The 15881-nt window shown below is 42.9% G+C and overlaps 1 protein-coding gene across 1 annotated transcript in view; it reads right to left on the bottom strand.

Annotated features, from left to right (window-relative positions):
• Nucleotides 1-13665, bottom strand: part of ANKRD55 (ankyrin repeat domain 55) — a 136582-nt gene extending 122917 nt beyond the window's left edge. Inside the window, exon 1 of the mRNA XM_075842464.1 lies at nt 13303-13665. Coding sequence (XP_075698579.1) covers nt 13303-13342 — 40 coding nt within the window. The 5' untranslated portion in view covers nt 13343-13665. The remainder of the gene's footprint in view (nt 1-13302) is intronic.
• Between the last annotated feature and the right edge of the window lie 2216 nt (nt 13666-15881).

The following is a 15881-nucleotide window of genomic DNA, read 5'->3' as shown; positions in this document are numbered from 1 at the left end:
GAGTTCTAAAACCGGATTGTGTTGCTATTCGTTCCAGCTGAGCAGCTGACGAGGGGGAAGGGGTTAACTGGACACAGATTCGTTCCAGCTGAGCAGCTGACGAGGGGGAAGGGGTTAACTGGACACAGGTGGTATAAATTAGTCAGCAGACCTCATTTTGAGCTTGCTCTTTCTGAGCTTGGTGGTTTAAGTGGCTTGTGAACTAAGTGGAGTTCTAAAACCGGATTGTGTTGCTATTCGTTCCAGCTGAGCAGCTGACGAGGGGGAAGGGGTTAACTGGACACAGATTCGTTCCAGCTGAGCAGCTGACGAGGGGGAAGGGGTTAACTGGACACAGATTCGTTCCAGCTGAGCAGCTGACGAGGGGGAAGGGGTTAACTGGACACAGATTCGTTCCAGCTGAGCAGCTGACGAGGGGGAAGGGGTTAACTGGACACAGGTGGTATAAATTAGTCAGCAGACCTCATTTTGAGCTTGCTCTTTCTGAGCTTGGTGGTTTAAGTGGCTTGTGAACTAAGTGGAGTTCTAAAACCGGATTGTGTTGCTATTCGTTCCAGCTGAGCAGCTGACGAGGGGGAAGGGGTTAACTGGACACAGATTCGTTCCAGCTGAGCAGCTGACGAGGGGGAAGGGGTTAACTGGACACAGGTGGTATAAATTAGTCAGCAGACCTCATTTTGAGCTTGCTCTTTCTGAGCTTGGTGGTTTAAGTGGCTTGTGAACTAAGTGGAGTTCTAAAACCGGATTGTGTTGCTATTCGTTCCAGCTGAGCAGCTGACGAGGGGGAAGGGGTTAACTGGACACAGATTCGTTCCAGCTGAGCAGCTGACGAGGGGGAAGGGGTTAACTGGACACAGGTGGTATAAATTAGTCAGCAGACCTCATTTTGAGCTTGCTCTTTCTGAGCTTGGTGGTTTAAGTGGCTTGTGAACTAAGTGGAGTTCTAAAACCGGATTGTGTTGCTATTCGTTCCAGCTGAGCAGCTGACGAGGGGGAAGGGGTTAACTGGACACAGATTCGTTCCAGCTGAGCAGCTGACGAGGGGGAAGGGGTTAACTGGACACAGGTGGTATAAATTAGTCAGCAGACCTCATTTTGAGCTTGCTCTTTCTGAGCTTGGTGGTTTAAGTGGCTTGTGAACTAAGTGGAGTTCTAAAACCGGATTGTGTTGCTATTCGTTCCAGCTGAGCAGCTGACGAGGGGGAAGGGGTTAACTGGACACAGATTCGTTCCAGCTGAGCAGCTGACGAGGGGGAAGGGGTTAACTGGACACAGGTGGTATAAATTAGTCAGCAGACCTCATTTTGAGCTTGCTCTTTCTGAGCTTGGTGGTTTAAGTGGCTTGTGAACTAAGTGGAGTTCTAAAACCGGATTGTGTTGCTATTCGTTCCAGCTGAGCAGCTGACGAGGGGGAAGGGGTTAACTGGACACAGATTCGTTCCAGCTGAGCAGCTGACGAGGGGGAAGGGGTTAACTGGACACAGGTGGTATAAATTAGTCAGCAGACCTCATTTTGAGCTTGCTCTTTCTGAGCTTGGTGGTTTAAGTGGCTTGTGAACTAAGTGGAGTTCTAAAACCGGATTGTGTTGCTATTCGTTCCAGCTGAGCAGCTGACGAGGGGGAAGGGGTTAACTGGACACAGATTCGTTCCAGCTGAGCAGCTGACGAGGGGGAAGGGGTTAACTGGACACAGATTCGTTCCAGCTGAGCAGCTGACGAGGGGGAAGGGGTTAACTGGACACAGATTCGTTCCAGCTGAGCAGCTGACGAGGGGGAAGGGGTTAACTGGACACAGGTGGTATAAATTAGTCAGCAGACCTCATTTTGAGCTTGCTCTTTCTGAGCTTGGTGGTTTAAGTGGCTTGTGAACTAAGTGGAGTTCTAAAACCGGATTGTGTTGCTATTCGTTCCAGCTGAGCAGCTGACGAGGGGGAAGGGGTTAACTGGACACAGATTCGTTCCAGCTGAGCAGCTGACGAGGGGGAAGGGGTTAACTGGACACAGGTGGTATAAATTAGTCAGCAGACCTCATTTTGAGCTTGCTCTTTCTGAGCTTGGTGGTTTAAGTGGCTTGTGAACTAAGTGGAGTTCTAAAACCGGATTGTGTTGCTATTCGTTCCAGCTGAGCAGCTGACGAGGGGGAAGGGGTTAACTGGACACAGATTCGTTCCAGCTGAGCAGCTGACGAGGGGGAAGGGGTTAACTGGACACAGGTGGTATAAATTAGTCAGCAGACCTCATTTTGAGCTTGCTCTTTCTGAGCTTGGTGGTTTAAGTGGCTTGTGAACTAAGTGGAGTTCTAAAACCGGATTGTGTTGCTATTCGTTCCAGCTGAGCAGCTGACGAGGGGGAAGGGGTTAACTGGACACAGATTCGTTCCAGCTGAGCAGCTGACGAGGGGGAAGGGGTTAACTGGACACAGATTCGTTCCAGCTGAGCAGCTGACGAGGGGGAAGGGGTTAACTGGACACAGATTCGTTCCAGCTGAGCAGCTGACGAGGGGGAAGGGGTTAACTGGACACAGGTGGTATAAATTAGTCAGCAGACCTCATTTTGAGCTTGCTCTTTCTGAGCTTGGTGGTTTAAGTGGCTTGTGAACTAAGTGGAGTTCTAAAACCGGAGTTGAAAAGAGGAGTTGAAGCCCCAGTAAGTACTCTTCTTTTTCTTTGACAATTGTTCGCTGTTTTGGTGTAACTTGGATAATGGATAGCAAGATTGGAGGTTTTCTTCAGTGCACAGTTTGTCATATGTATACACGACTGGAGCCGGAGTTCCAGGGTGAATATCTCTGTGGCAGATGTGAGCATGTTGTTCACCTGGAAGCTCGCATTAGAGATCTGGAGGCGCAAAATGCAACACTGAGGAGGATAGACAATTTTGAGCGGAGCTTGCTGCTCACAGAGCATGCAGTTAGTGGGTTAGAACTGGAGGGTGAAGACATGGGTGAGCAGGATCAGGTAAGTAGCTGGGTTAATGTAGTTAGGGGCAGTAGAAAGGGGTCAAAGACAAGGAAGGCCGATCCGGTTTCTGGCATTCCAAGCAAAATTGCCAGGTTGGGTGATGATGCGAGGGTGTCAGTCTCAGAAAAGGCAGCCCTAGTGGATACTGATCTCCCTAACAGCCGGGAGAACAGCCCAGCTAGTAGTCGGCGGGATGGTAATGCAGGTAAGCCAAGACAATTGATAGTTGTAGGGGATTCTATAATCAGGAAGACGGATAGAATAATTTGTCGCCAAGACCGCCTCAACCGAATGGTTTGCTGTCTCCCTGGTGCCAGGGTTCGGCATGTGGTGGAACGGGTGGACAAATTGCTGGGAGGGGCTGGTGATGATCCAGCTGTCGTGGTCCATGTCGGTACCAACGACAGAATAAATGGTAGGTGGAGGAGCCTTAAGAATAATTTTAAAGAACTAGGCTACAAGCTGAAGGGAAGGACCTCCAAGGTTGTATTCTCAGGAATACTGCCTGTGCCATGCGCATCACAGGAAAGACAGCGGGAGCTTAGGGAGTTAAATGCATGGCTGAAGTCTTGGTGTAGAGGAGAAGGATTTGGGTTCCTAGAGCACTGGGCTGACTTTTCATTGGGGTACAAACTGTATTCTGCAGATGATTTGCACCTAAATGGAAGGGGGTCCGCTGTGCTGGGGGAGAGAATTCTAGCTGGGGTGGCGGAGTATTTAAACTAGGGCTGAGGAGGGAGGTCAATGTAGAAAAAAAAGGGGTAGCCAGGTTAGAGAGGGGTCAGACTATATTGGTGGGGGGAGAAACAGAATGTGGGGAGAGGACTAGACAACAAGATAAGGAGATCCTTTAGTTACAAAACATCAGTGTAAATAAAAAGGACCGATTAATGTCAAATCACATTTCTGATAATAAAAGTGAAAAACTGACAGGCAAGTTAAAGTGTATGTTCACAAATGCCAGAAGTCTAGCAAGCAAAATGGGGGAGCTGGAGGCCTTGATACTGGAAGAAAATATAGATATAGTTGGTGTTGCTGAAACATGGCTGGACTCTTCACATGACTGGGCTGTAAATCTACAGGGTTTTACACTTTTTCGTAAAGACAGGACAAATAGGAAAGGTGGTGGTGTATGTCTGTATGTGAGAAGTGATATGAAGGCGAGTGTGAAAGAGACAATAGTGGGTGAAGACTGTGAGGAGGTTGAAACCTTGTGGGTGGAACTAGAAAGGGAGGTAAACACTGAAAAAATTACTTTTGGTGTAATCTATAGACCCCCCAATATAACTGAGGAGATGGAAGGTCAGATATATAAACAGATGGAGCGGGCTGCACAGGCGGGTACTGTAGTGATAATGGGAGATTTTAATTTCCGGGATATTAATTGGTGTCATGGTTCGGCTTCAACTGCAAAGGGGAGACATTTCCTCAACCTGTTGCAGGAAAATTTTATGGGCCAGTTTGTGGAAGACCCGACTAGAGGTGAAGCTCTGTTGGATCTGGTCATTTCTAATAATGCAGATCTTGTTGGGAATGTCAATGTTCGTGAAAACCTCGGTAACAGTGATCATAATATAGTTACATTTTACCTATACTGTAAAAAACAAACGCAGGCTGGGAGGGCAAAAACATTTAATTTTAAGAAAGCCAATTTTCCCAGGATGAGGGCTGCAATTCAGGATATAGACTGGGAAGAACTAATGTCAAATAATGGAACAAATGATAAATGGGAGATTTTCAAATCTACTTTGAGTTATTATAATGCAAAATTTATTCCTACAGGTAATAAGTATAAACGACTCAAATTAAACCCCACATGGCTTACACCTTCTGTGAAAGGGGCAATACATGACAAAAAAAGGGCATTTAAAAAATACAAATCTGAGGGTACAGCTGTAGCCTTTGTAAAATATAAAGAGCTTAATAAAATCTGTAAAAATGTAATAAAATTAGCAAAAATACAAAATGAAAGGCAGGTGGCCAAGGATAGTAAAACAAATCCTAAAAAATTCTTCAAGCATATAAATGCAAAAAAGCCCAGGTCTGAACATGTAGGACCCCTAGATAATGGTAATGGGGAGTTGATCACAGGGGATCAAGAGAAGGCAGAGTTACTAAATGGGTTCTTTAGCTCTGTATATACAACTGAAGAAGGAGCAGCTGATGTAGCCGGTGCCAGTGCTGTTAATATATCAGTTGATATACTGAATTGGATGAATGTAGAGATGGTCCAAGCTATATTAAATAAAATAAATGTGCACAAGGCCCCGGGACCAGATGGGTTACACCCTAGAATTCTTAAAGAGCTTAGTTCAGTTATTTCTGTCCCCCTTTTCATAATATTCAGAGAATCTCTAGTGACTGGTATAGTGCCAAGGGACTGGCGCAGGGCAAATGTGGTGCCTATTTTCAAAAAGGGCTCTAGGTCTTCCCCGGGTAATTATAGACCAGTAAGCTTAACATCCATCGTGGGGAAAATGTTTGAGGGGCTATTGAGGGACTATATACAGGATTATGTGACAATAAATAGCATTATAAGTGACAGCCAGCACGGTTTTACTAAGGACAGAAGTTGTCAAACTAACCTAATCTGTTTTTATGAAGAGGTGAGCAGAAGTCTAGACAGAGGGGCCGCTGTGGATTTAGTGTTTTTGGACTTTGCAAAGGCATTTGACACTGTCCCCCATAGACGCCTAATGAGTAAATTAAGGACTATAGGTTTAGAAAATATAGTTTGTAATTGGATTGAGAATTGGCTCAAGGACCGTATCCAGAGAGTTGTGGTCAATGATTCCTTCTCTGAATGGTCACCGGTTATAAGTGGTGTACCCCAGGGTTCAGTGCTGGGACCACTATTATTCAACTTATTTATTAATGATATAGAGGAAGGGATTAATAGCACTATTTCTATTTTTGCAGATGACACCAAGCTATGTAATATAGTTCAGACTATGGAAGATGTTCATGAATTACAGGCAGATTTAAACAAACTAAGTGTTTGGGCGTCCACTTGGCAAATGAAGTTTAATGTAGATAAATGTAAAGTTATGCATCTTGGTACCAACAACCTGCATGCATCATATGTCCTAGGGGGCGCTACACTGGCGGATTCACTTGTTGAGAAGGATCTGGGTGTACTTGTAAATCATAAACTCAATAACAGCATGCAGTGTCAATCAGCTGCTTCAAAGGCCAGCAGGATATTGTCGTGTATTAAAAGAGGCATGGACTCGCGGGACAGGGATGTAATATTACCACTTTACAAAGCATTAGTGAGGCCTCATCTAGAATATGCAGTTCAGTTCTGGGCTCCAGTTCATAGAAAGGATGCCCTGGAGTTGGAAAAAATACAAAGAAGAGCAACGAAGCTAATAAGGGGCATGGAGAATTTAAGTTATGAGGAAAGATTGAAAGAATTAAACCTATTTAGCCTTGAAAAAAGAAGACTAAGGGGGGACATGATTAACTTATATAAATATATTAATGGCACATACAAAAAATATGGTGAAATCCTGTTCCATGTAAAACCCCCTCAAAAAACAAGGGGGCACTCCCTCCATCTGGAGAAAAAAAGGTTCAAGCTGCAGAGGCGACAAGGCTTCTTTACAGTGAGAACTGTGAATTTATGGAATAGCCTACCGCAGGAGCTGGTCACAGCAGGGACAGTAGATGGCTTTAAAAAAGGGTTAGATAATTTCCTAGAACAAAAAAGTATTAGCTCCTATGTGTAGAAATTTTTCCTTCCCTTTTCCCTTCCCTTGGTTGAACTTGATGGACATGTGTCTTTTTTCAGCCGTACTAACTATGTAACTATGTAACTATGTAACCCAGGACAGTGGGACACCGCCAAGAATCTGGGACTGTCTCGCTAAATCCCGGACGGTTTGCATAGTGGTAACCAGCAGCCATCTCACCAGGCAGGAACAGGGTTGGTAGACACCCGATCTCAAGGTAGGTGCTGGGACCTGCATTTATCAGACATTTCCAATGATTCCTGGTTCAAGTCCCCTAGGGTAACTAGTAAAAAATGTAAAAAAGAGTAAAATAAAAAAAAAATGTATGTAGAAAAAAATATTAAAAGTTAAAAAAAAACATTTCCCATTTTCCCCCTAAAGCATTGTAAAAAATAAATAAATAGTAAACATATTTGGTATCACCGCGTCTGTAAATGTCTGAACTATAACAATATATCATTATTTAAACCGCACGGTGAACGCTGTAAAAAATAATAATTTCTTTGTCATTTCAAAAGTGGAATAAAAAGTGATTAAAAACCTGCATGTACCCCAACATGGTACCAATAAAATTTACAGCTCGTCCTGAAAAAAAATATGCCAACACACCGCTCAATTGACGGAAAATAAAAGAGCTATGGCTGTCAGAATATGGCAACACAAAACAATTTTATTTTTTACAATCCGTTTTTTCCTTGTAAAGGTAGTAAAACATAAACAAAAACGATAGAAATTTGGTATCGCTGTAATCGTGTTGAGCAGCAGAAGAACGTTAACATATCGTTTTAATTGCATGGTGAACAAAGCGCAAAAAAACAATGGAAGAATCTAAAAAGTTACAGCTTTTTGGAAAGTGTGGAGGAAAAAACGAAAATGAAAATCCGAAAATGGCTGCGGCGGGAAGCGGTTAAAGGCTATGGAAACCTGTGAAGACTTTTTTTTTTACTAAAACAATGTATTATAGTGTTTAATGCAACTTTAAATTAGTTTTTATTAAAAAAATGTTTTCCTTTTTGAGATACAGCTTCTTTATATCCTGTACACAGTGCCACTTTATCTTGCGCTGAAACCCGAATGTGTCAGCTCAGCAGCATTGGCGGCTTCGGTGACAGCGGGTCCTGCTTTTCTCTGACACGATTCACCTGTATTCGATCACATAGAAAGTGAACTTAGATGTGATCGATAACAGGTGGATCCTGCGTGCCAGAAAGACGCAGGACCCGCTGTCACCGAAGCAGGCAGTCCCGCTGACCAGACGGATTCGGGTTTCAGCGCAAGATAGTCTTCAAAGGTTTCCATCACCTTTAAGGTTGTTTAATAAACATAAACTTGAGTTGCGGCGGCAGGAAACTCGGAATGCGTTTATCCAACAGCGATGGAGCGCATTCTCGTACGTCTCTCCTGCCAGGAACGGAGACTAAGGGCCCTCATACTCGGCAATGGTGGTGGTCCCAGAGATCGGAACCCATTAGTTTTTACTTTAATAACCTGTCTGATGTGGGTCTATGTCTATGCAGGGGGTTTGGAGCTGTGTATCAGTAAAACAGAGCTCCAAGCCCTATGAAGATACATTATGAAAATAATCAGTGCAGGAAAAGCCAAAAAGGACAAAAATACATTGATAAATGTGGGCCCTTGCGCTTTCAATTCCTCACAATGTCCAAGGTCTCTGCTTGCTGTCAGTAAATGGAAACCTATCCAAATCAGAAACAGATTTAATACTCACAGCTGAGAGTTTGTTACAAGTGTATCCAGTCTAGACAATCCTCTGTAAGGTAAACACATCATCAGCACAAATCTCCCTCCTGTTCTGATAGTTTGTTACAATGTATCTTTCTGGAGTCCAGGATCTTTAGCTCAGAGATTTGTCTAGACTGGATACAATTGTAACAAATACTCAATATAAATATATATATATATATATATATATATATATATATATATATATATATATACACTACCATTCAAAAGTTTAGGGTCACTTAGAAATTTCCTTATTTTTGAAAGAAAAGCACAGTTTTTTTCAATGAAGATAACATTAAATTAATCAGAAATACACTCTATACATTGTTAATGTGCTAAATGACTATTCTAGCTGCAAACGTCTGGTTTTTAATGCAATATCTACATAGGTGTATAGAGGCCCATTTCCAGCAACCATCACTCCAGTGTTCTAATGGCACATTGTGTTTGCTAACTGTGTTAGAAGGCTAATGGATGATTAGAAAACACTTGAAAACCCTTGTGCAATTATGTTAGCACCGCTGTAAACAGTTTTGCTGTTTAGAGGAGCTATAAAACTGACCTTCCTTTGAGCTAGTTGAGAATCTGGAGCATTACATTTGTGGGTTCGATTAAACTCTCAAAATGGCTAGAAAAAGAGAGCTTTCATGTGAAACTCGACAGTCTATTCTTGTTCTTCAGTTTCTTGGCAATTTCTCGCATGGAATAGCCTTCACTTCTAAGATTTCCTACAATGGTGTGAACTACTCCCTTCAGAGGACAGCACAAACAGGCTCTAACCAGAGTAGAAAGAGAAGTGGGAGGCCCCGCTGCACAACTGAGCAACAAGACAAGTACATTAGAGTCTCTAGTTTGAGAAATAGACGCCTCACAGGTCCTCAACTGGCAGCTTCATTAAATAGTACCCGCAAAACACCAGTGTCAACGTCTACAGTGAAGAGGCGACTCCGGGATGCTGGCCTTCAGGGCAGAGTGGCAAAGAAAGAGCCATATCTGAGACTGGCTAATAAAAGGAAAAGATTAATATGGGCAAAAGCACACAGACATTGGACAGAGGAAGATTGGAAAAAAGTGTTATGGAAAGACGAATCAAAGTTTGAGGTGCTTGAATCACACTGAAGAACATTTGTGAGATGCAGAACAACTGAAAAGATGCTGGAAGAGTGCCTGACGCCATCTGTCAAGCATGGTGGAGGTAATGTGATGGTCTGGGGTTGCTTTGGTGCTGGTAAAGTGGGAGATTTGTACAAAGTAAAAGGGATTTTGAATAAGGAAGGCTATCACTCCATTTTGCAACGCCATGCCATACCCTGTGGACAGCGCTTGATTGGAGCCAATTTCATCCTACAACAGGACAATGACCCAAAGCACACCTCCAAATTATGCAAGAACTATTTAGGGAAGAAGCAGGCAGCTGGTATTCTATCTGTAATGGAGTGGCCAGCGCAGTCACCAGATCTCAACCCCATAGAGCTGTTGTGGGAGCAGCTTGACCGTATGGTATGCAAGAAGTGCCCATCAAGCCAATCCAACTTGTGGGAGGGGCTTCTGGAAGCATGGGGTGAAATGTCTCCCGATTACCTCAGCAAATTAACAGCTAGAATGCCAAAGGTCTGCAATGCTGTAATTGCTGCAAATGGAGCATTCTTTGACGAAAGCAAAGTTTGAAGGAGAAAATTATTATTTCAAATAAAAATCATTATTTCTAACCTTGTCAATGTCTTGACTATATATTTTCTAGTCATTTTGCAACTCATTTGATAAATATTAGTGTGAGTTTTCATGGAAAACACAAAATTGTCTGGATGACCCCAAACTTTTGAACGGTAGTGTATATTCCTGTACTCATATCTAACTATATAATAAATATCACATAAGGCATGATTAGTAGAGAACAAGCAAATACTTAGAGTCCCGTACTCAATACTAACTATACAATAAATATCTCATAAAACAGTGATCAGTAGAGAACATACACATACTTGTATTCCTGTTTTGACCTCTAACTATACAATTAATATCACATAAGAAAGTGATCAGTAGAGAACATGCACATACTTTTATTCCTGTACTCACATCTTACCATACAATAAATATCACATATGACAGTGATCAGTATAGAACATACATACTTGTATTCCCGTACTCACATCTAACTATACCCTAAATATCACATAAGATGATTTTCAGTAGAGAACATGCACATACTTGTATTCCTGTACACACATCAAAATATACAATAAATATCACATAAGGCAGTGATCATTTGAGAATACACACATACTTGTATTCCTGTACTCACATCTAACTGTACAATAAATATCACATAAGATGGATCAGTAGAGAACATACACATTCTTGTATTCCTGTACTCAAAACTTAATATACAATAAATATCACATAAGACAGTGATCAGTAGAGAACACAAAATTGTCTGGGTGACCCCAAACTTTTGAACGGTAGTGTATATAGTGACATCACATGACCAACCACAGCACAAGGATGTTGCGTCCACCATGGCAAGCCATGATTGGTGGCCTTCATCGCCATGGACCTCAATATGGGGATTTGTATACAAAGGTATCAGCAGCGGGTGATGTATACAATAATCTGTTAGCATTTCCTTTCACTTGCGTCTTAGTTATATCTGTTTTTGGGAAAGCTGGGTGTCAATCAGTATGGCTAGTATTACAGTACTCAATGGAACTGTCACCCAACTTTGCTAGACTCCGGAACGGCAAATCTGCCTAGTAATACATTGATACATAACCCCATTACCATTTGTCTGCGATTATAACAAACAGATTTAACATTTAGAACTGAAGGAAAGCTGGATGATAACCCATTCGGAGGTGTATTAATGATCAAATTTGTTGTCGCTTAACTTTTCCAGGCTCCAGAATTAGCTAATCTGTAATACATTGATGCATAATCCCTCTACCATAGTTCTGCAATAATAGACAGATTGAACATTCAGAACTGTAGGAAAGCTGGGTGATAACCCCTTCCCATGAGAGCTATAATGGTGATCAAATTAGTTGTCACTCAACTTTTTCCTGGCTCCTGAATGGCAACGCTGCTTAGTAATACATTGATACATTGCCATTCTACCATATTTCTGCAGTGATAGGCAAATTTAACATTCAGAACTATAGGAAAGCTGGGTGATAACCCCTTTTGGAGCTGTAATAGTGACCCAATTGGATGTCACTCAACTTTCCTAAATGGCAAATCTGCTTAGTACTGCATTAATATATGGTCTTGCATTTCTACCATATTTCTACAATAATAGCAGATTAAATATTTAGAACTGTCAAAAAAGTTGGGTGATAACCCCTTGGGGGCTGTGATGGCGATCATAATAGTTGTCACTCAACTTTCCCAGGCTTTTGAAGAGCAAATCTGTAACACATTGATATATAAAACCTCTACCATAGTTCTGCAATAATAGTCAGATAAAAAAATCCAGATCTGTGGGAAAGCTGGGTGATAACTCCTTGGGAGCTGTAATATCGCCGCAACTGGAAGTCACCCAACTTTCCCAGGCACCTGAATGGCAAAGCTGCCTAGTAATACATTGATATATGGCCTTGCCTTTCTAACATGTGTCTGTAATAATACACAGCTTTTACATTTAGAGCTGTAGGAAAGCTGGGTGATAACCAATGTTTGCGCCATGCAACTTCCACAGGGGTTGTCACCCAACATTCCTAGAAAAGAAGCTGTTACATGATCTCATGTTGTCAGTGCAGATACAGCGCGGTCTCCTATGGTCGGGGAATGTATGTAGTATAACAGGCGACGCCGCTGCTATAGGTATAATGTCTCTGCTGTTTTAGGTTGGGAAGTTGATGAACTCATTGATGCAGCACACGGCCCCAGGTTGCTGCAGTATGCTTCTACAGCTCTGCTTCATCTGGATTTCCATAGCAACCTGTACATGTCCAATTGATTCCCCGAGTGTTTATTCTGCCAGAAGCCACCGTTATATCATGTATACTGACGTGCGGGGGGCTCCGGTCAGTGATAGAATGTATCTGAATTACTATCATTATAACAATACAGTCACTGCTGAGACTCATTCCTGGGGGATCACATACTATCATTGCCGGGCAATGGTTGGGGGGTCCCCTGTTCAGGATTCTCATCTCATGGTCAGAGTGGAGAGTGGTTATAAAGAGCGTCTCTCTCTCTGGAGGACCTGACCTGTCCTGTATTACACAGACAATACATTGATAAGAATGGACCCTGTGTAATGCTTCATTTCCCCTGTGGTGGCGCTGCAGAGAAATTGAACACTTACTGCCAAGTTTCTTCACAGATTACAACTGATCGCTGAGCAGTCGGCTGCTCATTTTCCCTGCTGCGCCCCCTACAAGAGAAAAATAGTATTACATAGCGACCATTCATATGAACTGCTTCTTAGCGCCTCTTTGTACAGCGCTGCAGAATATGTTGGCGCTACATAAGAAGAATAAATGAAAAGTCCACTATAGGTCCCCTCGAAACCCTCACATTTATAGGAAAAAAAATCCACTGTGTCCATCTACTTCTCTCTGGTATCAACCATACACCTCACCAGTTTAGCGAAGAAGCGCGGAAATCCAGTGACGTCATCGACTATTTGGTTGATAGCGCTGGTCTAAAAATATTAATCTAACGGCTATCTAACTACAACGGGGAGTTTACCCTACATGCGATTTATCATTTTTATTATTATTATTTGTCATTTATTAAGTATTCTATAAAACGGGCAATCTCATCGTATCCTGCGCGGTCATGTGACGAGTAAACTACTTGATTCCTGGAATTATTCTTGTTAGACATAGGCCAGTAATTCATGAGTGAATCAATGGTCGACTTACCTTTATGTTGGTCAAATACCGAGGAATTGCTGAAATCCATGATTCCGTCTGTCTGAGGAAAGATGAAGTCAATGTCTTGCGCCGGCCCCCAGGAAGGATGGGATATTCCTCTGCAATAAATACATGTGCTTACAGCATCGTCTTCCCTATAATTCCTCTATGGATGCAGCTGCCAGGGACACAGATGAACATGCGACGGCTTTAGATGCATTTCACATCAGATTCATGGCCGGCACAGGCCCGGCTGCTGCATATATGGGGTATTGTGCTGGATGAATCATATCTTTTGTTATCGAGGTAATCCAGCTCTCCGGAATCAGGAACAGGAATGTAGCTGGAACCAGAGATGAATGATAGCTGGAGCCTCAGAGACGCAGAGTGAGCATGTGCGGCCGGCCGCCTGACTGAAATCACCACACAAACACATGGAGCCTATGTAGAAATGTCACAGCAAATGTACAAAACAACAACCATAGAAAACAAACAGGAAAAATAGATTAATCAACTTCGGTTAGGACTAATCATAAACTATAAGGACCGCGCTCTTATTATAATATACACCGATCAGCCGTAACATGACTTGCCTAAGTAGAGTCATGTGCTATTTAACCTTTTATTCCCCTTTTTCCACCCATCCACCAAATAAGGACACGTGACAACCGAGGTTGGATTTGAAATGGCCACAGCAGCCGTTTATTAATTTACAATATTTTGAAATGCAATTTAATCCGAAACATTCGGATAACTACTTAGGAATTCCACCAGAGAATTCCTCCTATAATTCACATGACCCAACATGGGTCAGAATCAGAAATAACAATCAACATTTTAACACTAATCAGAGCAGGGGAAGTCCTTGAAGCCATTTTTCTGGTTTTCCTTTAAGTTAGCCATCTGCAAACCACCACCAACTATTTACCTCCAGCCGTAAACCAGCTCGGAGGCACCGCTCGCCTCTGCAGATGGCTCCAACCACCAGAAGACTACTATGAAGACACCCTATGAAGTCTTCAAATTATATAACTTTTTGGGGGACGCATACCCCCGATGCGACCCCCCCACCATTTCGTACTGACCAACCTCAAGGACTCCTCCCGCCAGCTGCCATGACACCCGGACCTGCTCCAAAGAAATGAGAAACACAAGTTACATAAGCATACACCATAAGTACAAATAAGCATAGACAAACGTACACATAACAGACCCAAACACAATGGACACAACACAATTCAGGGCGGGAGGGTGGGAGCTAACTTTTACCTGTTGTTCCTCCCGCTGCTTCCGGCTCAATGCCGAAAACAGCGGGAATAACGGATACCACACCCTAACTCCTCCCTTCCTTCCCCAACTCCTCCCTTTCCCTGCCTGCACTAACCCTTTTCCTCCCGATTGGCTAACCCTTCCCTCCTATGGCAGTCATGGAGGCTTTCCCTTAAAGAGGCTCTGTCACCAGATTTTGCAACCCCTATCTGCTATTGCAGCAGATAGGCGCTGCAACGTAGATTACAGTAACGTTTTTATTTTTAAAAAACGAGCATTTTTGGCCAAGTTATGACCATTTTTGTAGTTATGCAAATGAGGCTTGCAAAAGTCCAAGTGGGTGTGTTTAAAAGTAAAAGTCCAAGTGGGCGTGTATTATGTGCGTACATCGGGGCGTTTTTAATACTTTTACTAGCTGGGCGTTCTGACGAGAAGTATCATCCACTTCTCTTCAGAACACCCAGCTTCTGGCAGTGCAGATCTGTGACGTCACTCACAGGTCCTGCATCGTGTCGGCCACATCGGCACCAGAGGCTACAGTTGATTCTGCAGCAGCATCAGCGTTTGCAGGTAAGTCGATCTTACCTGCAAACGCTGATGCTGCTGCAGAATCAACTGTAGCCTCTGGTGCCGATGTGGTTTTGACGGCACACAATATTGGGCAGGTTATGTTAAAGGGTAACTAAACGTTCAACAAAATTCTAATATGTTACAGTGACATGTCAGAAGTTTTGATCGGTGGGGGTCCGAGCACTGTGACCCCCACCAATCGCTAAAACGAACCGCTCGTGTGAGCGCTGAGCTGCTTAGTTTCTGTTCGGCTTTTCTCGGTGAACGGGCTCATAGACTTTCTATTGAGTGTGTCTGCACTTGGTGTTGCAGGAACATTGTACAGGATGCCGGGTGAATGAATTTGGAAGCAGAGATCAGATTTGTCATATTTTTCCTGGTACTGTAATAACTATACCCCCATCTAGTGGGCACTGCTCAGGGATTTACATATAGCAGAGTATAGAGGAGGACATAATGTGTTGGTCACTTCTAAGAGGGTGATGTGTCCACTGATAATGAGAGAGGGGTAGTAACTTCTATAATAAATATAAGAAAAGCATATGAACAGTAAGGGTATGTTCACACGCAGTGGTTTCAGACGGAATTCAGCCATTTTACGCCTCGAATTACGCCTGAAAAAACGTCCCTAATACGCCTACAAACATCTTCTGCCCATTGCTTTCAATGGGAATTACGATGTTCTGTTTCCACAAGCCTTTATTTTACGTGTCGCTATCAAAATACAGAGTGTAAAATGACGGCTCGTC

Source organism: Rhinoderma darwinii, chromosome 1 (genome assembly GCF_050947455.1).
Source record: "Rhinoderma darwinii isolate aRhiDar2 chromosome 1, aRhiDar2.hap1, whole genome shotgun sequence".
NCBI lineage: Eukaryota > Metazoa > Chordata > Amphibia > Anura > Rhinodermatidae > Rhinoderma > Rhinoderma darwinii.
This window is presented reverse-complemented; position numbering and strand designations above follow the sequence as displayed.